The sequence below is a fragment of the Alternaria arborescens genome (genome assembly GCF_004154835.1).
Source record: "Alternaria arborescens strain FERA 675 chromosome Unknown contig_24, whole genome shotgun sequence".
Taxonomy (NCBI): domain Eukaryota; kingdom Fungi; phylum Ascomycota; class Dothideomycetes; order Pleosporales; family Pleosporaceae; genus Alternaria; species Alternaria arborescens.
In genome coordinates this window covers 82550-105547 of record NW_021167879.1, presented here as the reverse complement: position 1 = coordinate 105547, position 22998 = coordinate 82550, and the positions used below count along the sequence as shown (strand labels likewise).

Below are 22998 nucleotides of genomic sequence, written 5' to 3'. Positions count from 1 at the left end.
CCGGCGGAGGGGGGCTGCCAAATGTCATTGTTGCGCCGCAACGGTGTTGGGTTCTTTTTCGGTTGAGGGATTGGCAAAGCTTTGATAAGATGGTTTTGATTGAAATTCGAAATGTCCGTTGCGCAATAATAGCAACATGAGGATCTCCAGGGGCTTGCGAAGGATGTTGAATCCCGTCTATGCCCAGATATTGGATTAAACCGAGACGAGCCTCAGGCCTAGTCTTTCAAAGGGTTTCATGGTACATGATGGTGGACTGCGAACCATAAGTCTGCGCGTACGCGGTGCGCGTCGGACGCGAACGCCCCAGGGGCCTTACAAGACCCAAGACGCGCTGAGAAGCAAATATCGGGATGATCTCGCAGTTGAAGCAGAGGTCGAACCTTGGAAATTTCAAAGCGAGAGCTTGGACCGTCAGGTGGGGTATGTTGTTATTGCGGCGGGCCTCATTGTCCGTGGAACGCAAGTCAGTGATGCCGTGCGAAAAGACTGGTTGCAACAGACTGGACCCGTTGCTGCTCACGGTGCTTGATGCAGAAGCGCATGTTGAATATTGAAACATGCAGTGTGGTCCCGCAGCCACAGCCAGAGACGTTGAAAAGTTTGCTCATCGCCGTCGTGCAAGCATGCACAGATCTTCTGACAAGTGCATGCAGTGCCCAGGTAACGCCTTTAAGCGATGAAGCCGAAGATTAGCATGCTTCTATGACGAGTCGCATGTAGTACCGGGTCGCTGTCCTGCGGGCCTCGGCGCACCGTTGCTGAGGCAAGCAAGAGACCTTTGGTCATACCGACAATCTTTGTCTTCATCAGATCCGCTTGGTTAAGAAAATTCCGGAGCAAATTTGCTGACAATGAGCTGGTTGTGAAGATCGGCCCACTTGAAAGAAGTCCAGCGCCGTGAGAGCGTCCGACCGAGGCAGCTGTGCACGGAGGCAGATCAGAAAATAGCCTGGATCCTTTAAGTTTTGTCGCGTGCGCACAGCTCAAGTACTTTAAGACGCGTCTCCTCGCGACTGTGACATAATGCCTGGAACCCGGACGTGCTGAGGTGCATTGGTGGCTGGCGATGGTACAGTTGCGGATGTCGGGTGGCCACTAGCTGCAGCAGCGACGTGAAGCAAGATTGTTAGAGCAAGATTGAATGCGGAGTTGCCGGGTTAGCATCTTCCTTTTTTACTCAGATGATGAACGCGAAAGATCACGCTACGATTCGTCGTCGCGAGAGACGATGGGCCCAGCCGCCTGTCAATATCCCAAGCCGAATCACATTGAGTCTGTTGAACAAGTTGCGAAACGCGTGCATGGTGATGTGGTTGGACGGGGAAGCTAGGTAGGTTTGGCAGGTGAACTATCGGCAACAGGATGATCTCGATAGACTTGGTCACTCACCACGATCTTCAATTTAGTTGTGGAGTTCGGCCGTATATGCTTGCACGACGTGGAGACGGTTGTTACTATCTGATGCGGCCGCGCAGAGCTGAGGCTCACTAGGTCGGAGGCGCACCTTCCTTACTCAAGATAACACACATGCATGAACGCGTCTCTACGCACAATGTTTGCGTCAACTTGCAACATCAAGCCGCTGTCAGAAGTGATTCCAAGGTTCGTTTGCATGCGGCACGACCGGACCTCGTAATAGAGGGGTAGCTCATATAAGCAAACCCCGCCATAAATCCCGCCGGTCAGCAAGGGAAGGTCAACTCCGGAGTATGGCTGATTTCTAGAAACTATGCAGTGGAGGCTTGCCAGACTCACGGACTCGGCCACAGTAATTAGGAGAATTGGCAATCTTACCAACTATCTTAGGCTCCGACACACGCGTTGCTAGTCGACGCTACTAAACACGTGGATCATCGGGTCAAGGGCACTAGAAGCTACTATCGTCGAAACACCACGGGCATTGCGAAACGATGAGTCCAACGGTCGGCCTTGAGGCTTCAGTATGAGGTCTGTGTTGCACAGCGACTGTCGTGCCAGGGTCCCCTTTTTGAGTAATCTACCATGCAGACCAACGTGAGCAGAGCGCGTCCATGAGTCTCCAAAATTTACTCCTGAGTTTCTGAGATTTGCCATGTGGACCTCCGGGGAGCATGACGCCGTTGTCGAGGACGCGCGACCGGAGCGTACTTGGGCAGACTCACAGACATGGCGGTGCGACGCGTTACCGGGATGCAACGTGCCGACAGGCGTCTTCTGCTGCTTTGTTCAGCTCCAACAAAGGAGGAGTAGTTCAGCCTCTCCTAAATCGTCTAATGATGACATGACCTCAGCTTCCTATAGCATGTCAGGGGAACCACGACTCTGGTGCAGGCATGGGTTTGAGATGCAAGCAGCGAGAGCGACGGGCACAATGCCATATGCAGGTCTTGGCCGTGTGCAAAGCAAGTTGTTTCCTGTGCGCAGGCGAGGGACACATTGGACAGCGATCGTAGGCCTATCCTGCAACCTTGTATAGCTGCATGAGTGGCCTCACCGGCGCCCTGGCAGGGCTCTAATTCGAGCGGGGCCAGGCGAATATTACAGCCACGGCGCGCTGCTCAGACCTTCATGCCGCGTTGAGAAAAGCAACTGCAGCTGGCAGTATTGGTGCGAGGCCGCTGAGGGCAGTCCTACGCTGCAGCAAGGCCGAGTGCGAAGGTCGCTGCTGTGTGTGAGGGCTGGGGCGGTGGCACAGCAGCGGGTGCGCGCGACGGCAACGGGAGCAGCTCAGCGCTGGGTCATGGTGGTGATGGTTGCGGAAGACACGGGACTAGGACGCGTTCAATGAGCGTGTTCCTGGCCGAAGCTTCTCAGACGCAAAAACGCCATGGTTGATCCACAATGGGGCACGACGGCGGCGGAATACGCATCGGTTGGCTGGGCGCTGTGGGCGTATCAAGTTCCCTGTTCCCATGCTGTACGAGTTGCCGTGTGTCAGATGCGGTTAGCGTCAACCTCCTAGGGCTTTGCTCGCCCAGTCGTTTTCTCCAAGCTACGTCCGTCTGTATCGTGCTCTCTTCTCACCTCCTCTCCCCTCTTCTCATATCCCTCTTTCACTACGGTCGAGCACGGAGAAACTTTGGATCTGATGTGGTGCTGAGTGTTTCGGCTCCTATCTTTCCATAAAACTCCCCAATCTCCTGCTCTCGGTCCCCTAAACCCGACCGCCGTCTCTCCTCGAATAGGATCGTGAAGAGTTCAGACTCCCTGCACCTTCACCCTACTTCATCCGCCGACCTCCTACCTCGTCTCTCGCTGGACGTAGAGATAGCTGAGAACACGTACTCGCTCTACTCTAGTCCTTCGCTCCTCTACACAGTTGTCCATCCAGACTTCTGTATCATCAGCCTCGTGTGTGACGATTGAGCATCCATCTTGGTAGGTCACTTGTTCTTTGTTTCTTAACTCCGAGGGCTTCCAGCAATGCCGGTTCCGCTCACTCAACGACTGCCCAACGCCAAGGATTCCATCTGGAAGGGACGCCTAACGAACAACCTCGGTCCGACAACGAAGAACATGGCAACCATCCATTGGGAGTGCAGGTCAGGATGATTCGCAAGAGCGGCATGATATTGAAGTCAGTAGTCGTAGGAATCGGGCGGAGAAGAAGCTTCAGTTGAAGGATGTTCGGTTCGATAGCAGGCCCCGGACTGCGTTCTCCAACTACGACATGGATAAGAAACTCTCATGCCAACCGCACTGCACTCTCCCGTGATTGCATATCAGGATCGCATCGTCGTCATATCGTTCGTGATATCTCCACCTCCACCAAAGCCGGACGAACGATGGTCTCACCACGGGAGGGGAACGCTTGCTGAGAGGATATGGGCATGCTGTTCACGGGGCTGTCGTCTTTATACTGGCAATTATGGATCTCGCTATACGTGTCGTTCTACGCCGCTACAATCCTTCACCGACGTTCACCGCCTTCTTCCATCGTGGCCATGGCTTTATATCGACTAGCGGGTGGACCCTTACCCAGATGGGCCCGGATCCACTATCAAGGAACCGAGGAACGACTTCTTTTTCTGATCAATAGCTGACATGCTTTTCTCGCAGATTGTCTACTCCTAGCTGTACCTGCTTCCCCCAGCGCCGAAAAGGACTTGCACTGTTCGTACTCATCATCAACGCCATCTCCGACTCCGGGCTCACACTAGCCTAGATCTCAGTTGCCAGTACTGGAATCTCTTGATTCCATCTCTCGGCTCCATACCCCTAGCCCGGCGGACTCGTTAGCTCGTGCTCTGCCCTACGACCTCCCCTTTCACTAAGGGACCTACGAGACCGCGTCAATCAGTCTTCTGGATGCTATCAGTGCCTTCTTCGACTTCTTCCGCTGTCTTATTTGTGTTTTTGTACACTCCATTCGCTCACTAACATAATAGTATTAATTCTGCAAAGGTATGGACTTCGTTCGCATTTGTCTGTGTAACGATCGCTAACCGGACTGGTCCAGGCTCTGTCTACTGTAATACGATCGATCCTCAGTACTAAAGGATCACCGACAACAGACCTACCTTACATACCAGCTAATCACACTCTTTGTACCTGTTGCCTTTCAGGCTGCCACTCTCTAATCCGGCTCACCATTCGAAGCTGTCCACTCACTAAATACCCTTCACCCCAACCGACCACGTCTATCCCGGAGACCTGACGACTACATCATCAATATGGCGTACCACCAGCAACCGCAACAGTCCCGCTACGGCCAGTGCGATTCGTACTTTGTCGAGTCTCATGATGATGGCATCTATGCCATGCGAGCAGAGGCCAGAGAACGCCATCGCGCTGTTTCCAAGATGCAACAACGAGCAATCGCTGAGGAACTCTCAAGGCAGACCGCCGATGAGTACCAAGAAGACATTATGCAACACATGATCCACATGGAGTCACAGACTCTACCTGACGTCAACTCAATCGACATCCAGACAGAGATCCAGTGGTTCATGCGCCCATACCTCCTTGACTTCTTAGTCGAAGCTCATGCTGCTTTCCAGTTGTTGCCCGAGACCCTTTTCCTCGCTGTCAACCTTCTCGACCGCTACTGCTCTCGCCGTGTTGTCTACAAGCGTCACTACCAGCTCGTTGGCTGCGCAGCCCTGCTCATTGCCGCCAAGTACGGCGACAAGAAGGACCGTGTCCCGACCGTTCGGGAGCTGAAGTCCATGTGCTGCTCGCTGTACGACGATGAAATGTTCACCCAGATGGAGTGGCACGTTCTGCAAACTCTTAACTGGGTCATTGGTCACACCACGGTAGATGCCTTCCTCCAGATCGCCCTGTCGGAGGCCCCCTACGATGCTGAGGTTGAGCACATGACTCTTTACATCGCCGAGATCGCTCTCTTCCACAAGGAGTTCGTCTCTACTCGACCATCTGTCCTTGCCCGATCCGCCCTCGCCCTTGCGAGATGTGTCCTGTCCCGACCTCAAGCACGCAACACAGATTGGTCTGGTGCTTACGACCCCCAAACAGTCATTGGTCTGTCCAACCATCTCTACCAGCCATCTCCGGTACTTTCCCGCAAGTATGCTTCCATGCATCTGTCAACCGTATCCGCCACCGTCGAGGAGTTCCTCCAAAGGCAAGCGCAGATTGCGCGACGACAAGCCGCCCCACCCACACCGCCACCGACCGTCACCATCGAGGAGCCTAAGCCTATCGTCACTGTGAACACTTACGGACCCCAGACGCCCAACAAGAACCCATACGGCTCTGTCATGCACAATGGATGTCCCACACCGCCCATCACACCGGAGGGCGAGCACTTCACCTACGGCCACGTCGTCAAGTCGCAGCCCACTTCGATGTACCCCACGACTCCCACTCCGGATCATCCGGCGAACGCGCAACATCAAGGTCAATACTTCCACCAACAATACCTCCATCCCCAGCATGTCCAGTAAATTACCGCGCCTGGCAGTGGTTGTACACCATCACTGTCGAAAAAATTCAACTGCCATGGACTGTTATGATCACATCCATGTGTGCTCCGTTGTACCAAAAATACTCGCGTATGAGCGTCATAGCATGGTCATTTCTTCCAGCATTTACAAGCGTCTGTTACTGTTATTTTGCGATATCAAAGACGTCACTTTTCTGTTTCGAGCATTTCTTTTGTTAGGTCCGACCAAAAATTAAACGGTCGTCCACTGTCATTTCCGCACGGCAGCCAGTCCTGTGGTTTTGGTGAGTGGAGCCCAGGTCAGGTCCGGCACCCTTTCTTCTTGGATTTAGCATCCATCTAATACGGGTTGTTTGATCTGGTCTGCAGCATGTGGGGAGGAAAAAGTGGCTACAGGCTGAAATTGGAATACACAAGCCAGCACAATCAGGCTCACTCGCAACTGTTGTTTGCTTAAGCGAGCAGAGATACCCTTCCTTTCTCAATTCAAAACTTTTATCGGACACCTCATTTGATCCATGGGCGTCTACTTTCCTTTTGCATAAGCGGTGGAACGGTGAAAAAAATGTGTGAAGTGATGCTGGCATGTGGTTGCTTGGATTTGCGGAGCTCTCCAGATTGCTACTTTGACAGCGGGGCTGAAAGGGTCACGAAGAGCATCATTAGTTATAGAACCGGTCGCCCAAAATTGAGGAATTGGTCTTCCATGCTCGCTTTTCGCCTGGTATACTGTTGTTTCTGCGTTTCATCATGCGATATTTCTGGTGATGTATGTTGGGCGAGTGGATGCTATACAGTCCACGCCGCAGGGTACACCCACTCGCCGCATGTTTCAAAGCAAGTAATGCGATCTCAGTTCTTTAAGATTACCTTGTTCTGCTCTCTCAGGCAGGTATACACTCCTTTCATGTTACTCAACTGCAAACGCCGGCGAGAATGCCTCTAGTGAGTATTATACAGCGGGCGCCTGTGTGAGCCTATCAGCGCCTCCACCTACTAACCGCTCAAGATCTCTATTACTACCGCGAACTCTGGTACAGCAGGCTATAGACTGCTCTCACCCTATACCGACGACGATACTACGTTTGCACATAACACGCTCTGTCCGCGATATGCAGAGTCCGATCCTACATCCGCACCGCCGTCCCCTGCGTCTGTCGAGTCCTTTGAGATATTGGACAGCATACCTTGGCGCAGAGGCTACATATCCTTAGACCATCATGCAAGGCAAAACACCAATACACTGCAAAGTCCATGGGTAAGAAACAAGGTTCGCACTATGGTGCTGCTTTTGCTCTTCACCTTGCTTGTAGCTGGCTGCACGCTAGGCGGATACATGATGATCAAACACGGGAAAAGCAGCAGAAGCACAGACATGGCATGATTCTTGCATTGGAATAGACACGGCACATGGGCAAGTAATCATCGAGATTCAAGAACATGATGCTGTGGCGGATTGTTCCCAGCCTCGCATTTATGAGTCCACTGTCGCGAGGCCAGTGGACGTGGCGTTCTCCGGAGCACCCGAGAACGAATCCCCTACAGGGAAGGTCCCTTTAGACAGTCAGCCACGTCTGCGGGAAGAGGCAAATACAGCTTGGGCGACAAAGGAATTCGCGCTGCAAGGCGGGTCTGTTTTACGACAAGGGGTCAACGCGGTAAAATAGATACTGGGTGTTGAGGTAGATCGATACAACGCGACGCGATTTGGTCCCATCGCAAGATTGCGATGCGTTGGCGGCAGAAGAGGCTGGGGTAGCCCTACTTCCACGGGATAAAGTCCGGAAATACACTCAAAAGGGCAATGCAACACTGCGATGCGGGACGAATTTGAAATATCAGAGAAGCGGAACCCAAGATGCAAGATGACATAAGAAGCTTCTAAGTTGATGCTTCCCCACAGTGCATCCTTTCGAGATTCCAAGAGTAACTGTCCTGTTCACGTGACCTTCGCCTTATCGTATCACGGCGATAAGACACCAAGTAGAACAACACCAATAGATAGTACCACGAAATACATACATGCTTGCTCTTGAACCAGTATCCAACCGGCTATGCTTTCTATATTATGACTTCGATTGAACCCTGAACGCGATGTCTAACATCGACAGCAGCGCACCCCTACTCACACGCCTCACAACAACATCTATGCCGTCAACTAGCAACCCATCTCCTATACTGTCTGCCTCCAGTAAACGCGCAATATGGCCCTTGGTGCTTCTTCTCATCTTGGTGCAGCTTTCGTCGGTTCTATATACACTGCCTCTCAACCGAGTGATAGAGCTACGATTGTGTCAAGAGCACTATGAAGCGAATGATCCATTGGTGATACAGCCAGACGGGACGATACCGGAGATGCTATGTAAAGTCAAGGATGTTCAAAGGGGGCTTGCATGGTTACAGGGGAGCATGGAGACGATGAGTGTTGTGTGTGGTATGTGATTCGACCATTGTATTTTCAGGTAAGAGGTGGAGATGGAGGCTGATGCTGTATACATTCAGATTTTATCGTCACGATACCTTTTAGCTTCATGGCCAAGAAATGGGGTGTTAGGACAGTGCTGTGGTTCAATCTTGTTCCTAGGGTAGTCATGAGTGTCTGGGCTGTTATCGTCGGTATGTGTTGAACCAAAAAAATATACTCGCTCGACCGTATAGTCGACCTCTATCTAAACTACGTCAGGACACTTTCCACTCCTCTTACCCACCAAGGCCATTCTTGCAAGTCCGATCTTCAACGTCTTGGGAGGTGAGTGTGTCTTCCAGTCAACAATATTTACACTTACTTCGGGCTTGACGAGTGAGTATGTTCAACGGTGAGTAATTACCTTCTATCTAGTAGCTCATAATAGGGAAGCAAGACTAACTACGAACAGAGCATCATACTTCTCCTACATCAGCTCAACCTCTTATATCGTCTCCTTCATGGGCCCAACATTTGCCGCTTTCACCATGAGCGCCAACCTCTGGCTACCCTTCTGGCTCAACATATCTCTCCTACTCTGCGCTATACCAACGATAGGCCTACTTCCAAAAACCTCGAAATTCGCAAAATACACCATATCGGCCCACGAGACTATACCTAACGAAAATACGGAGGAATCAGGACCCTTGATTGGAAGCAGAAATACCAGTCCAGATAGATATGCCTCCGCATTCCAAGCACCACCCTCCAGCACATACTACCAAAGTATCAAAACAACCATAGAACAACTGATTCATCTAGTGCTTGGACGACGAAGCTTCCAAATTCTGCTGCTGACCTTGTTCTTTACGGCACTGGCTAGTTCAGACACAAAGCTCTTGGTTCAGTATATTTCCAAACGCTACAATTGGACTTTTGCACAGGCAGGCTACTTGCTCTCAGCGAAGGCGTTGGTGAACCTCACGCTACTTGCAGTAGTAGTCCCACGTATCATTCATAAATCCATGTCATCGAGAGCCGTTCAAGGTTCTGATGTGCGACTGAACATTCTGGGAGCAGATGTTAGTATTGCGGTCTCGGTGGTGGGTGTGCTATGTATCGCATTAGCGGGGAGATTTTGGATGTTGTTTACTGGTACGTCCACCACACTTACTCTTACTTAATAGTCGCATGCAGAGATAAGATGAGCTAACATGAACAGCGCTCATCATCTACGCACTTGGATCAGCTCTACCAGTGTTTACCATGTCGTTGATCAAGTCGTCGTTGATTGCCATTGGAGGCTCTGATGCTCAAGACTTCAGTATCGTCATGTTGACCAAGACACTCGGGTCTTTGGTTGGCGCGCCGTTGATGACAGTTTTGTGGGTCAAGGCGATCGAATGGGGAGGCATTGGACTGGGATTGCCATATCTCATATCTTCAGTACGTTGGCGTGCTACATACACAAGATGCACGCTAATTCGTATTACAGTGTTTATACATGTCTGCATTCATCATATTCTCGCGTTTACGAACTTGAATGTTCTGGATACGAAACATCACCATGATGAACGACATACATGTTTGTATCATCGACGGTACTTTATGGTGGACACTATACCAGGTCCTAGACTTTGTGTTCTTTGAATGAGCAGCTTTCTGAATAAACCATACACACACCCAGAATTGAGACTCGGACGGACAGATTCCTGTGACACTACCCAGAAGATGTATAGTTGTGGATAAAATACTGTTAGTGCAAACTTGCATCTAACGTTTGAAGTAATAAGGCCTATAGAACTCGATAGACAAAATACTATTTTACTGTACAGCTCTAAGAGGTGTGTCAGTATTAGCTGCCCTACTTCAACCACTAGGATGCAAAGGATCATGGGAAAGACGGGAAGTTTTGTATTGGTGAAAAGGGAGTTGTCTGCTGTTTCTTTAGCGTCAATAGCTAGGGTAGTAAAGGTGACAGGAAAGAGGAAGCCATACGGTATGATAATGGTTGTATTTATCCATTTTGTTGTTCTAGACCACTTGATGAAATCCGTTGGATAGTTGTCTCTATCTCGAGTCTGTCGTGAGTCAAGTCACAGTATGTTGCGCCTGCTTGATAGCATACCACTATTTCTCTTAAGGTTGGATACCAGGTCTTGTTTTGAAGACACACTGTCCACCAGGGTGAACCTTGCTTACTCTTTGCCTCTGAATTTAACAGTCGATATCTGTTCTTCTTGGGCTTCGAAGGGAGAGGGGTTTCCAAGACGGTACGTTGGCTATCATTCTCAGATTCACCACGTATGGTTCCTGGTTGGTTCTCGACCTACCATGGAGTTGTCAACATGTCATTTGTGTATGGGTTTGAAGCAAGCAACCAGGCCTACTGGTTGGCTGAGTCTCACGTAGACTTGGTAACAAAGTGTATTTATGTGGCAAACACAGAGGCATTCGGTGAGCGTGAACTGAATTGATGGACTCGTGTCGACGCAGTCCAATGCTTTGGTCTATAGGGTATCATGCCTCAATCAAAATCCCGGATTCTATTTGTACACCACTTTCTCACCACTTCTACATCCATGCGTAGTAGCTCAGTCCATATCCTCGAGACCGCCAGCATCACTCGGCGCTTGCTCCTCACTAACCATGATGCCCACCATACATTCACCCAACATATTCTCCCAATTCACCCACGGGTGAACTTCCATGAATAGCTTGGTCCCGTCTTTGCCAGCTGCTCGTCTCAATTCACCCTCCCCACCAGGGTGAAAGGGCAAATAGGGCGAGATGTTGTATACCTTGCCCTGATAGCTTGACCAAGCCGGTTTACCCTTGCGTCCATTCTTCTCTTTGAGCATAGCAGGCGTAACGCGTATCATCGAATCAACGCCCGACAAGTTCTTGCCTGACTTTTGCAAATAAGCCCAGTCCAGTGGAGAGTGACCTGGCGACAGGAGTACCTTGCCTCTGGCATTTGGTGTCTTGAGCGTGGGGCCTGCAGTGGGTGGAAGCCCCAGGCTGCCGTTTGAAGTTGGTGGACCGCGATTCGGTAGTGGGCCACGGTTCGGAAGAGGGCCGGTTGTGGGTACGCGCATCGACTGCGAGGAGGTGTTGGGAAGGGCACGGAGGTTTGAAGCTGCGACTTTTGGGGGTGGCATGAGGGAGGTTGTGGGTTTTTGTGGCGGGGCCATGAGGTTCGGCTTGCTGGGTGGAGGCATAGCGGACGGTGGGGGCATGGTGGATAGCGAAGGGGGCTTCGAGGCCCTCTGTGCCGAGTTCATGGCCGGGAAGGAAGGCGGTGGCAGGTTATCTTCTTCGTCTTCGTCGGAGCTCTCATGCTCGTTGAGCGTGAAGGTGGGTACGGCGGGCGCATCTTGGTCGGATGCGGGAGCAGCTTTTGGGGTAGTCTCGACATCGTCCTGTGTCGTCGGGGTGTGCAGCTCTATGCGTTGGTGTGCAGCCGGGGGGTTGTCGTCTGTCTCGCCATGCTGCGACTTCTCAGGTATCGAAGGCGGAGCAGACTGTGTGAGGCGAGTAAGGAAGGCGAGCCATGTCGAGGGCGGGCGCTGGTAGACCAGGAATGACAGTGACAGGGCAAGTATAGAGACGGCTACGAGCATCTCTTGTGGCTGTCGAGGGTAAGGAGCGAGGGCGGCGTGGACCCTGGAGGCTGATATAGAGCGGAACGAGTCCAGGCTTCATGCGCTTACAGGGTCAAGCTGTAGGGCTGAAGGGATTTGGCGCTAACCATCAATGACTTCACGCGCCGCATGCCGTCACTGGTTCCGGGTTCGGAACAAGTCGTGTCTGGGTGAATATACTTTGTCATGAGGCATTGGTAATTCTTTTGCTACCTTGCCAGTACACAGAGCCTCGATATCTCATCCACGGTTACGCGCGACCCACACTACGCGCCTTTATAACCTTCGCGCCTGCCCCACCACCCCTCTATCAACCGCGATCGCAAGTGCAGCCCTGAAGCTGAATTTCCAACGCGCAGCAATCAACACGCAATCATGGCGAACCAATCGCAAGACCTGCCCGAGGGCATCTTTTCCCTTTTAGACACGGATCTTTACAAGCTGACTATGCAATGTTGCATACTGAAGTTCTTCCCCGATGTCTCAGTCACCTACGGCTTCACCAACCGCACACCCGATAAGAAGCTCAATCGCACAGCCTTCAAGTGGTTGCAAGCCCAAGTAGATAGTATGCTCGCCTTCTATTCACACACACACACAAAATAGCTGCTAACCCTGTCAGAGCTCGAGAACGTAGCCGTGTCTGAGGAAGAACTCAACTTCCTCAAGAATACTTGCCCCTACCTAAACGCGCAATACCTCCATTTCCTCTCCACCTTCCGCCTGAAGCCTTCTCAGCAGCTCAAGCTGTCTTTCCAATGCGCGAATGACACTGGTTCAGATAGCGATGTTGGCGATTTCCACATCCATACCGAGGGCCTCTGGCTAGACACGATCCTCTACGAGATTCCATTACTGGCGCTTGTCAGCGAGGCATACTTCAAGTTTGTCGAGACAGACTGGAGCCATGAGGGCCAAGTCGAGAAGGCATACCAAAAGGGGCGGGGTCTGCTGGAAGGAGGCTGTATCTTTTCCGAATTTGGCTCGCGGAGACGTCGCGACTACCACACCCAAGATCTAGTGCTGCAGGGCTTGCGCAGGGCGGCTGATGAGGGTAGCAAGGCAGGTTGGAAAGGAAAGCTCTCGGGGACAAGTAACGTCCACTTCGCCATGAAACATGGCCTTGTCCCTGTGGGCACTGTTGCGCACGAGTGGTTCATGGGCGTGGCTGCTATTACCAACAACTATGAAAGCGCAAACGAAATTGCTCTGGAATACTGGACAGCGACATTTGGCGCAGGCGTCCTGAGCATTGCACTTACAGACACGTTCGGCACACCTACCTTCCTCAGGGCTTTCAAGAAGCAGATTCCGCGTGTTACTACCGCTATCCCAGGAGGTGGCACAACGCTGGCTTCAGCTGGAGATGCCACCAACAACGATGCCGTAGAGACAATGTCCTCAACTAAGCCACCTATTCAGGCACCATACGACGGAAATGCGGGATCGCAACAGACTTATGCCGACGTGTTTGCAGGCGTACGACAGGATTCTGGGGACCCATTAGATTTCATCAAGATGATGCGCGACTTCTACGACGAACAAGGCATCAAGGAGAAGAAGACGATTGTATTCTCCGACTCTTTGAACCTGGAACTCTGCTTCAAGTACAAGGCTGCAGCAGAAGCGGCGGGTTTCCAGCCTACTTTCGGCGTTGGAACGTTCCTGACAAGTGAGTACTGTGGCGCATGTGTGACCGGAACAAAGCTGACAATGACAGATGATTTTGTGGAGAAGTCTACCGGTAACAAGTCTGTACCCCTCAACATTGTCATCAAGATCGCTTCCGCTGCGGGGCGTCACGCTGTCAAGATCAGCGACAATATCGGCAAGAATACCGGAGACAAGGCAACGGTAGACGAAGTCAAGCAGCGATTAGGCTACCAAGAGAAGTCGTGGGCTGGCGGTGATGAGAAGACACGGTGGGGTAGTGCAGGACAGCCAGCCACCAAGTAGTGCGCTTTGCATTCAGTAGTACGCTCTGAAGACGGAGACGCGACCAACAAGCGGAGGCGTTCATAAGCTGTGATGCGGTCTGCAAGGCTGAGTCTAGCGCAGACGTTTCTTGCAAAGACCGCGAGGCTGGGTAAGCAGCCGGTCAGCGTTCTGATTCGCGGGTTCGGGTCTCTTTACGAGATGGGAGGCGAAAGCAGCGGCGTCAGTAGATGATTTACCAAGATGTTCCTTCCAGACGCCAAAGTATCTGCACGGTGCCAAAATTAGAGTGATCTTAGGGCATCTTCGCCGCTGCGGGCCAACGACGCGCCGCTGCTTACCATCCCGAGTGGGCCTAGTGCAAGCGCCTCCTGCATCTGCGCGCTCCACTCTCACACTCAGCCCCAGGAAACACTCTCCAAGCTGAAACACATTTATCTTCCCTCGACAGCCTTTCTCCAGCATTGATTCGAGCTCAAGCGCGTTTGACATCAATTCACCTCTGCCCTAGTCACGAGCCAACCGCTACTCTAGTGTGCTTTACGCGTTTGCAGTCGGTTGTCTCAGGAGTCTTCACGTCCACTCATACCACACAGGGTCTGTTTCAGAATGAGCGTAAGTCCCTTCTCCGTCAGACTACTCAATTGACACAACACCTCTACAACACACATCCGACTACTCTCGATATTTACACTTGCTGACCATGGCTGCTGCCGACGAACAGTTTGGAAACAAAGGCTACGGCCAGATAGGATCATATGGCGGTAACCCCTACGATTCCCGCGACCCGAGCCCGGCTGGCTACAACAACTACAACCAGGGCGGCGGCTATGGTATGTTTAAGATGCGCTGCACCCTCGACACGTGTCTAACACAATACAGGCGATGTAGAGATGCAATCCTACGGTGGTGGCGCAAGCGCGAACCCCAATGCCATCCTCGACGAATGCCGCGAAGTCGACCGCGCCCTCGACGACCTCGATGCCCAACTCAGCAACCTCGACCGAGTGTTCAAGCAGTCGCTGGCGCGGCCAGACATGCCCTCGGGCGAAATCAACAACCTCAGCTCCCAGATCATGACGGGGTACCGTGGCCTCGTGACACGCGTAAAAGCAATTAAGTCTAAGCCCGACTCCGGCCACCCAAGAAATGCCCCACAAGTCGGCAAGGTCGACCGCAGACTCAAGGCGACCATCAACAAGTACCAGTCGCTCGAGTCGGATTTCCGAAGGGATTCGCAAGCTGCTGCCGAGCGCCAGTACCGCATTGTGCGCCCAGACGCAACCGAACAAGAGGTCCGAGACGCAGTAGCGGACCCCGATGCGCCCATCTTCCAGCAGGCTGTAAGAAACCTCCAACTGTTGAGTATGTCACATACTAATCTTTTTCTAGCTCCTTAACTCAGACCGCCGCGGCCAGGCCTCATCCACCCTCCGCAACGTAAAAGAGCGCCACGAGGCCATCCAGAACATAGAACGTCAAATGGTCGAACTCGCCCAACTGTTCCAAGACCTTGACCAGATCGTCCAGGAGCAAGAACCGCTCGTTGCCAACATCGAGCAAAAGGGCGAGGAAATCCACGACAACGTCCAGGCTGCCAACGTCGAAATTGATGGTGCTATCGTCAAGGCGCGTAGCCGTAACCGCAAGAAGTGGTGGTGCCTCCTCGTTATCCTGCTTATCATCATTATTGTGGTCGTCATTGCTGTGGTTGTCACACAGGTTAACAAGGCGGCTGCGAATACTGTTGCGTAAGAGGCTGACAGGAAGTAGCTGCGAGGAGGATTCGTGCTGCATTAACATATCGCGTCCCCGACTCGGTACTCACTACATCTCACGTCTCAGGGCACGTGAGAATATCGATTGCTGTGGGACATGGCACCACAGCTGCCGTCTCACATCAACACCACCACCACATCCACCGTCTCATTCTCCCTTTTAGTCTTTTTTTGAAAGGCTGGTCCCGTACTCATATGTAATACGCCTGCCTCTCTTGGTGGATATGCATACCCCTCTAGCCGCATCTCGCTTGTCTGTCATTTCTTCCCTTGGTCTAGGAAAATTGGTCTTTCTGTTTTGTTTTGTGGAGGCGCTTTCACGGCGTGTTCGATTCCCAGCGCTGGCCGAGTTGCTTTGCGCGTTTGCTTGTACACAAATGTCTTTTTATAGAGTCAAGCTCACGAGCTATTGAAATGGAAGAGGATTGAAACCTTGAGCATGAAGTGCTGATGTTTACTGTGAGGAGGCTTTTGATGTGCCATTGCTCATCATCTCCACCACCCCAAGCCCAGGTCCGGCGCAATCTACCTTTCCATACGCACAATCAAACCCTGTGGGAAAGGGCGGCGAGAAACATGCTCTCAGGTGACGTTGGCAATATTAACATGTACCGCGCTAAATTTCAAAGTTAATCTAAATGGCACACGCATATGGAAGCCGAAGAATAACCTGGGGTAAGATGCACGATTTACCGACATTTTAACCACTAGAACGCCATTTTCATATATTCTGGAAACAAGCACGGAACAAGCATGCCACTATGCCAGTTATGCTACGGAAGGAAAAGCTTGGGCTGCGAGAATGATGGAGATGAGGGTATAAAGGCATAGCAATTTGTCCCTGTCTGGCATACCATCATCTCATTCTGCACCAGAACAGCGATAACGATGCTTCGTCAAACAGCTCTCTTCGCCTTGGCCCTTGCGGCACCTACCATCGCCCAAGTTACTGAAGGCTTCGAGAATGGCTGGGATCAAACCGCATGGCCTGTATACGCAACAGACTGTAATCAAGGAGGCAAAGTCACCCTGGATAGCTCGACAGCTCACACGGGCAAGAACAGTATTCGTGTCGATGGAGCAGGTGGATTCTGCGGCCACATCTTCGTTGGCACAACGAAGATTCCTTCTGGCGATGTTTACGTGCGAACATATGTGTATGTACTCACCTCGTCCTTCTCCCTCCTCATCCGACGCATTGTTTCCATTGAACAAGAGAAGTCATCAAGACCTCCTACTAACACCCTACAGCAAAGCCGCAAAAGCTCTGACCGACTCCCACGTAACCTTCATCACCATGCCCGACTCGGCCCAAGGCACAAACAAACACCTCCGCATCGGAGGACAATCCAAGATCCTCATGTACAACCGCGAAACCGACGACGCTACTTTGCCGGATCTGTCCCCACAGGGTATTGCGACGTCCAAGGCGCTGCCAACGAATGCTTGGACGTGCTTTGAGTACCATTTGGGTACTGACGGAAGTGTGGCGACGTGGTTGAACAACGTAACGGTGCCGGCTTTGACTGTGGGCAATGGAGCGACGAATGCGAATGCGGGGCAGTGGACGAGGAGCAGTGTTAAGCCGAAGATTAAGGGAGTGTACTTTGGATGGGAAAGCTATGGCGGTGATACTAACACTATGTGGTACGATGATATCGTTGTTAGTAGCAGCAGGATTGGATGCTAGACGGTTACAAGGGAACGCGTGTCTTCTGAATTGTATATATGTAACACCTGATAGCAATGTTGAATCTATCAGTATTAGTTTTGTGCTGAACACATAGTTGCAAACTAAGCCAGAACCCTGCGAATACACATGACGTAAAGTGGAGGTGCAACTAAGAAGAGACGAGCCTCTTGGTATTGAACGCCAGGGCTAGCAGAATAGCTAAGACTCGTAGAATAAAGAATACGACCACCCGCATCCTCTTGCATGTAGACGCGGTACTTGTTGCAAAAGTGAAAGCTGTGGAAGTTGTTATCAGTCTCCAGATGGTATCAATGTGACGAGATTAGTCCAGCACATGCTTGCTCGTTCACTTCGCATACGCTTTGCAGCTTCCTAGAAGCTTCCTGTCCATGCGCGATAATGCCACCAACAAGGTCATGGTGACACAAGGGCCTGGTGACTCCCGCCTCCGCAATCCGGTGTGGACCAGCGGATCCTCATCATCAAATTCCCTCAGCTCATGTCATCTGAGCACCTCAACTCCACCAGAAACCACCAAAAGGACCGGCTGTTCACCTTGGCGCAGGATCTTGGTGTGGCAGTTTCTTGCTCTGAGCATCGCAGCTGGCTTGCAGCGCGATACCCTGCCGATCAGCTATCGCCTGATCCCTATTGGGTTGGCTTACGACTCCCACTTGGCGAACAAGCGGAACCAAGCCCACGAGCACCGCGCCACACTTGCTTTCACCAATGTAGACGACCAGGTGAGCGGTGAAGCCATGCGTGCCATGCAGCAGCGTCCGTACGACGACTGCACGAGGGCCACTTTGGCAATCACATGGCAGCTTCCACAGCCCAGCACGCAATCACAGCGGCGCATTTCCCAAGTGCATTCTCGCTAGCTTCCGCCGCCCGCTACCTGCATGCCCGCCCACCGCGCGAACAACGTCGAAACCAAGAGACGATGCGAAGACACGCCTAGACCCTGGGCTGACGCTCGCTACCCTTTGCGACCTAGGATTCGGGGCGTTAGGATGGCGCTGGGACCCTTGCGCATGTTTGTTTCTACCACGGTTAAGAGCAGCCTGGGGTTCGCTTTCTTTTCACGTTTGCACGTTCGTACTCTGGGGAAGCTTTTGTGGGGGGACCCGACCTTCTTCTCTACACTTAGTATTACCAAAGACCCACGCGTTCGCCATGTCGTCTGTAGCAGCGTCGGCGAGTGCGGCGCCCACGGCGCCCATCAAGGCCCCGCCGCAAGCCGGTATCCTCGAGGGCGTCAATCCAGTGCATTTCGACAAGAATCATCCGATTATTCTGTTCATTGTTCAGGTATGTTGTGGTTTACTATGTTGTGCATCGCTTCAGAAGCTTAGCCTGTGGGACGCTTCACCGATCTAGTGCTACCAACATCTTCTCTTTGCGCGACTCCAGTTCCATAGCCCTGGTTCTGCGTGCGAAAGTTTACAATACATGTCAAATTCAGTTTTCGTTTCCTTTTGAAGTCCTAAAAGAAGAGAAACTAACCACGATGTACACATTAGGCAGGCATAATCATCATCTTTTGCCGCGCACTCAACTGGCCCCTCTCGAAGATCCGTCAACCTCGTGTGATATCCGAAATCATCGGCGGCATCATTCTAGGTCCCTCTGTTATGGGCCGGATCCCCGGCTTCCAAACCTCCATCTTCCCAACCGAGTCCATGACCAACTTGAACCTGGTTGCCAATCTCGGTCTCACATTGTTTCTGTTCATCATTGGCCTGGAAGTAGATCTACGGTTTTTACTAAGCAACTGGAGACCAGCGCTCAATGTTGGCTTGGCGAGTATGGCTATTCCGTTTGGACTTGGATGCGCTATTGCCGTGGGACTTTACAATGAGTTCAAGGATGAGCCGGATACGGTCCAGATTGACTTTGCCATCTTTATGTTGTTTATCGGTGTGGCTATGGCGATTACTGTGAGCATCCGAAGACGAGACGAGGCTGCATTCGCTAACTCGATAGGCCTTTCCTGTGCTTTGCCGTATCTTGACGGAACTCAAGCTGCTCATGACTCCAGTTGGTGTTATTGTTCTCTCAGCTGGTGTCGGTAACGACGTTGTCGGTAGGTTGCACATGACAGAATTTCCTATGGTTCTCAGACTAACGTGTACAGGATGGATTCTACTCGCTCTTTGTGTAGCCCTTGTCAACGCTGGCTCGGGTCTGTCAGCACTGTGGGTGCTCCTCACATGTTTTGGGTACATGCTGTTCCTTGTGTACGCCGTTCGACCAGCATTCGTCTACATCCTGCGTCGTCAGCGCGCACTTCAAGACGGTCCCAGCCAAGGCATCATCAGTCTCACTCTGCTCATCGCTCTGGGATCCGCTTTCTTCACCGGTATCATTGGTGTCCATCCTATCTTCGGTGCGTTCATGGCTGGATTGATCTGTCCGCACGAAGGTGGTTTTGCCATCAAAGTTGCTGAGAAGATTGAGGATCTAATCGGCGCACTCTTCCTGCCGCTCTACTTTACCCTGTCAGGACTGAACACTAACATTGGCCTCCTGGACTCTGGTATTGTTTGGGCCTACGTCATTGGCGTCTGCGCTGTAGCGTTCTTCTCCAAGTTCCTCAGTGCTACACTTGCGGCTCGCGGAAGCAAGATGCTTTGGCGAGAATGTTTCGCTGTAGGATCACTGATGAGTTGTAAGGGATTGGTAGAGCTGATCGTCTTGGTAAGCAAACACTCTTTTCGAAGCATGGAGCCAGCATTAACAGTCACAGAACATCGGGTTGAATGCCAAGATTCTCAGCACTCGAACCTTTACCATCTTCGTTGTCATGGCCCTTGTCACTACCTTTGCGTCGTCTCCCTTGACCATGTACTTCTACCCTCCATGGTACCAGAAGAAGGTCGAGGCGTGGCGTCGCGGCGAGATTGATTGGGACACCGGCAAGCCTCTTGATGGTTCCGAAGATGGTGTCGACGGTGTGAACTACGAGAAGATGGCTGCTGAGAAGATCCAGCGGATGACCGTCTACCTCCGTCTGGACAGTATGCCTAACCTTCTAGCCTTCACCTCCCTCTTTGGTGGAAACGCAGACAAGCCAGCGGCCAAGACACACCCTTCCAAGGACATCAGCAGTACTGGCAAAGAGACAGGCGAGACATCATTAGTCGAAACCGCACCATCGAGACCAGTAGAAGCCTACGGCCTCCGTCTACTCAACCTTACCGACCGTGGCTCCTCCGTCATGCAGGTCTCGGAGATAGAATCATACACAGCCTACGATCCTGTTGTAAACACCTTCCGCACTTTCGGTCGTCTCCACAACCTGGCTGTCAGTGGTGAAGTACTCGTCGTGCCGGAATCCTCTTTCGCCGAAACTCTCGCCACGCGTGCTTCAGACTCCAACTTCCTTGTTCTTCCCTGGAGTGAAACAGGCGGTATGTCCGAACAAGCCATCATCGAAGACAAGGGAACGAAGAACAAGCTCGCCGCATCAGGTTACAACTCGTTTGTGCATGAGACGCTCGAACAAGCCAGCATACCCGTCGCAGTACTCATCAACAAGAACTTTGGAGGCAGCAAGAACAAGGAGCAGAAGCAGCGATTGAAGCTTACCAGAACATACAGTAGTGTCAGTCTGTCGAGCGCTAGGGACAAGGCGGTCACAGCGCCCATTGCGGATCGAAGCCACCACATCTTCTTCCCCTTCTTCGGCGGCAACGATGACAAGACAGCGTTGAGATTGGTTCTGCAGTTGGCAGAGAATCCGCAAGTTACTGCTACAGTTGTGTATTTCGATGTTCCAGAGTCCATCATTGGTGCTTCTGCATCTTCGCCAATCTCTTCAACGGTGTTAGGAAAGGATGGACAAGCCGTAACGACAACGACCACAACCACGTCCCGCGACCAAGACGCAGCCTTCTTCGCTTCGCTGCGCGCCTCGCTTCCTGTCGACCTGGCGAACCGCGTTATCTTCGAGACTGTGCCATCCACTGCACCAGTCGCTGATGTTATCGCCCGAGCGAGCATCGAGGTTGGTCAGTCGCCGAGAAACGCAGGTGATCTCATCGTGTTGGGTAGGAATGTCGCGAGGAACAGTGTGTTGGAGAGGGAGAACACTACGGACGAGATAAGGAGTAGTTCGAGTGCGGCGGGTACGCTAGGTGTGCTTGCTGAGAAGGTTTGGGAAGGGAAACTGGGGGCTAGTGTCTTGGTTGTAAAGGCAGGATTGTGATGGCATTGTAACCGGGTGTTAACGGTGCTTGGGTAAGGGACGCGATATCATGACCATTTAGGATGGAGTTTGTCAAGGATGGAGTTTGTCAAGGATGGAGTTTGTCAAGGATGGAGTTTGTCACGGATGTAGTATTGGGATACCTCTTAGCTTGAAATGGAAAACTGCTTCATGCTTGCGTAATCCAAGACTGAAACTCAATCTCCACAAGTGGCACATTGTCTGTGATCAGCGACAAGGAGTCGTCGTTCATGACGTTTCCCCTCTCCTCTTTGACAGTGGCTTGAGCTCGTTCATCGGCTGCTTCCTTCTCTGATGGATTTTCACTGAAGATCATGTTGTCACTTTGAGATCGTCGCCATTCTGCGGCTCCGCACACAAAGTCATGTTGTCAATGAGTAGACTTTATACCCAGAGTCCCAACGTCGACTAACCTGGGAGGCCGTCACGAGGCCTGACTGCATACGTATGCAGACTTCAGTGCGTGCGGCCTCCGGGCGTAAGGCGTCGTCCTTGAGGTACACGTACCCTGTGCACTTGCCGTAGTACACGTACTCGATGCTACCTGCGTACGTGGGGTGTGTATCCAAACCACGGTCCACGTCACCTTCCCCGGTCGTGCTGCGGTCTTTTCTGAGACCCGAGTCGCAACCCAGTGATTCATCATTGATTAACACGGAAAGTTTGATGAGCAACTGACAACGTCACTGGATGATCCTTGTGGGCAAGCTTCGAGTACACATCCACTCCATGTCCACTGTGACGTTTATCTCTTGTCCAAAATTCATCCACGTGTGTGCAGGTCGTTGCTCGATGGGTCATGATAAAGACGGAATGTGGAGGTGAGGATGAAGATACTTCCGTGAGCTCCATCAACGGACCATCCCGGACTGAATAATGAAGAAGCGGTGACGGGTAGCTAGAAGGTTATCGAAGGAAAAAAGCAGGTGTGGGTCGACATCGTTATCAGTTTTCCGCAGTGCAAATATCGTGGATGCCAGAAGACGACCAATGAAAGCTGGTGTTGGGAGTGCGTCTGGGTGTGGACGCGTAGACGTGGGTATTTGTACTACACTCGCATGCTAGTGGTAACGTGCTTTGTCTGCAGATGCAGATGGTGGATGTGTCTTCTCTTTACCCACCGGCGTGCGAGCAGAGTTGTATGGCTTGAGGCGGCAACGGCTCAGCCCTGCGCATGAGTAGGATTGCGGGAAGATGGAACAGTTAGTTCTGGAAGATCCTATGCATGTACGGAACCCAATGATGAGGCAGGCAATGCTCTGTCGCACTCGTCGTAATCGGGTTATGACTTGCAGACGATCCCCGAGAGATACGCCACCGAGAAGCTCCGTGCCGCGCCTGCGCCTCACAGGGAGTCGAAGAGGTGGCTAACCACCAGATTTGAATGCAAATACTTGGAAAAAAAAGCATCAGAACTTCACGA

At 51.9% G+C, this 22998-nt stretch overlaps 8 protein-coding genes across 8 annotated transcripts; 6 read left to right on the top strand and 2 right to left on the bottom strand.

Annotated features, from left to right (window-relative positions):
* Positions 1–4655: 4655 nt before the first annotated feature.
* Positions 4656–5891, top strand: AA0111_g8956 (hypothetical protein; the record flags this gene model as incomplete). The annotated part of the gene is made up of 1 exon (XM_028655460.1): positions 4656–5891. One exon carries the CDS (start codon positions 4656–4658, stop codon positions 5889–5891), a length of 1236 nt encoding a protein of 411 aa, XP_028503334.1.
* A 2530-nt stretch (positions 5892–8421) lies between these two features.
* On the top strand, positions 8422–9837 carry AA0111_g8955 (hypothetical protein; the record flags this gene model as incomplete). Its single annotated transcript, XM_028655459.1, has 5 exons — positions 8422–8506; positions 8574–8706; positions 8767–9449; positions 9517–9740; positions 9790–9837. 5 exons carry the CDS (start codon positions 8422–8424, stop codon positions 9835–9837), a joined length of 1173 nt encoding a protein of 390 aa, XP_028503429.1.
* A 1051-nt stretch (positions 9838–10888) lies between these two features.
* Positions 10889–11917, bottom strand: AA0111_g8954 (hypothetical protein; the record flags this gene model as incomplete). Its single annotated transcript, XM_028655458.1, has 1 exon — positions 10889–11917. One exon carries the CDS (start codon positions 11915–11917, stop codon positions 10889–10891), a length of 1029 nt encoding a protein of 342 aa, XP_028503428.1.
* Positions 11918–12313: 396 nt separating this feature from the next.
* Positions 12314–13894, top strand: AA0111_g8953 (hypothetical protein; the record flags this gene model as incomplete). Its single annotated transcript, XM_028655457.1, has 3 exons — positions 12314–12506; positions 12561–13610; positions 13659–13894. 3 exons carry the CDS (start codon positions 12314–12316, stop codon positions 13892–13894), a joined length of 1479 nt encoding a protein of 492 aa, XP_028503333.1.
* Positions 13895–14576: 682 nt separating this feature from the next.
* Positions 14577–15628, top strand: AA0111_g8952 (hypothetical protein; the record flags this gene model as incomplete). The annotated part of the gene is made up of 3 exons (XM_028655456.1): positions 14577–14706; positions 14756–15216; positions 15266–15628. 3 exons carry the CDS (start codon positions 14577–14579, stop codon positions 15626–15628), a joined length of 954 nt encoding a protein of 317 aa, XP_028503408.1.
* Positions 15629–16539: 911 nt separating this feature from the next.
* Positions 16540–17341, top strand: AA0111_g8951 (hypothetical protein; the record flags this gene model as incomplete). The annotated part of the gene is made up of 2 exons (XM_028655455.1): positions 16540–16808; positions 16903–17341. 2 exons carry the CDS (start codon positions 16540–16542, stop codon positions 17339–17341), a joined length of 708 nt encoding a protein of 235 aa, XP_028503427.1.
* Positions 17342–18520: 1179 nt separating this feature from the next.
* Positions 18521–21554, top strand: AA0111_g8950 (K(+)/H(+) antiporter 1; the record flags this gene model as incomplete). The annotated part of the gene is made up of 5 exons (XM_028655454.1): positions 18521–18655; positions 18868–19284; positions 19331–19430; positions 19482–20044; positions 20094–21554. 5 exons carry the CDS (start codon positions 18521–18523, stop codon positions 21552–21554), a joined length of 2676 nt encoding a protein of 891 aa, XP_028503426.1.
* Positions 21555–21723: 169 nt separating this feature from the next.
* AA0111_g8949 (hypothetical protein) lies at positions 21724–21891 on the bottom strand (the record flags this gene model as incomplete). The annotated part of the gene is made up of 1 exon (XM_028655452.1): positions 21724–21891. One exon carries the CDS (start codon positions 21889–21891, stop codon positions 21724–21726), a length of 168 nt encoding a protein of 55 aa, XP_028503374.1.
* Between the last annotated feature and the right edge of the window lie 1107 nt (positions 21892–22998).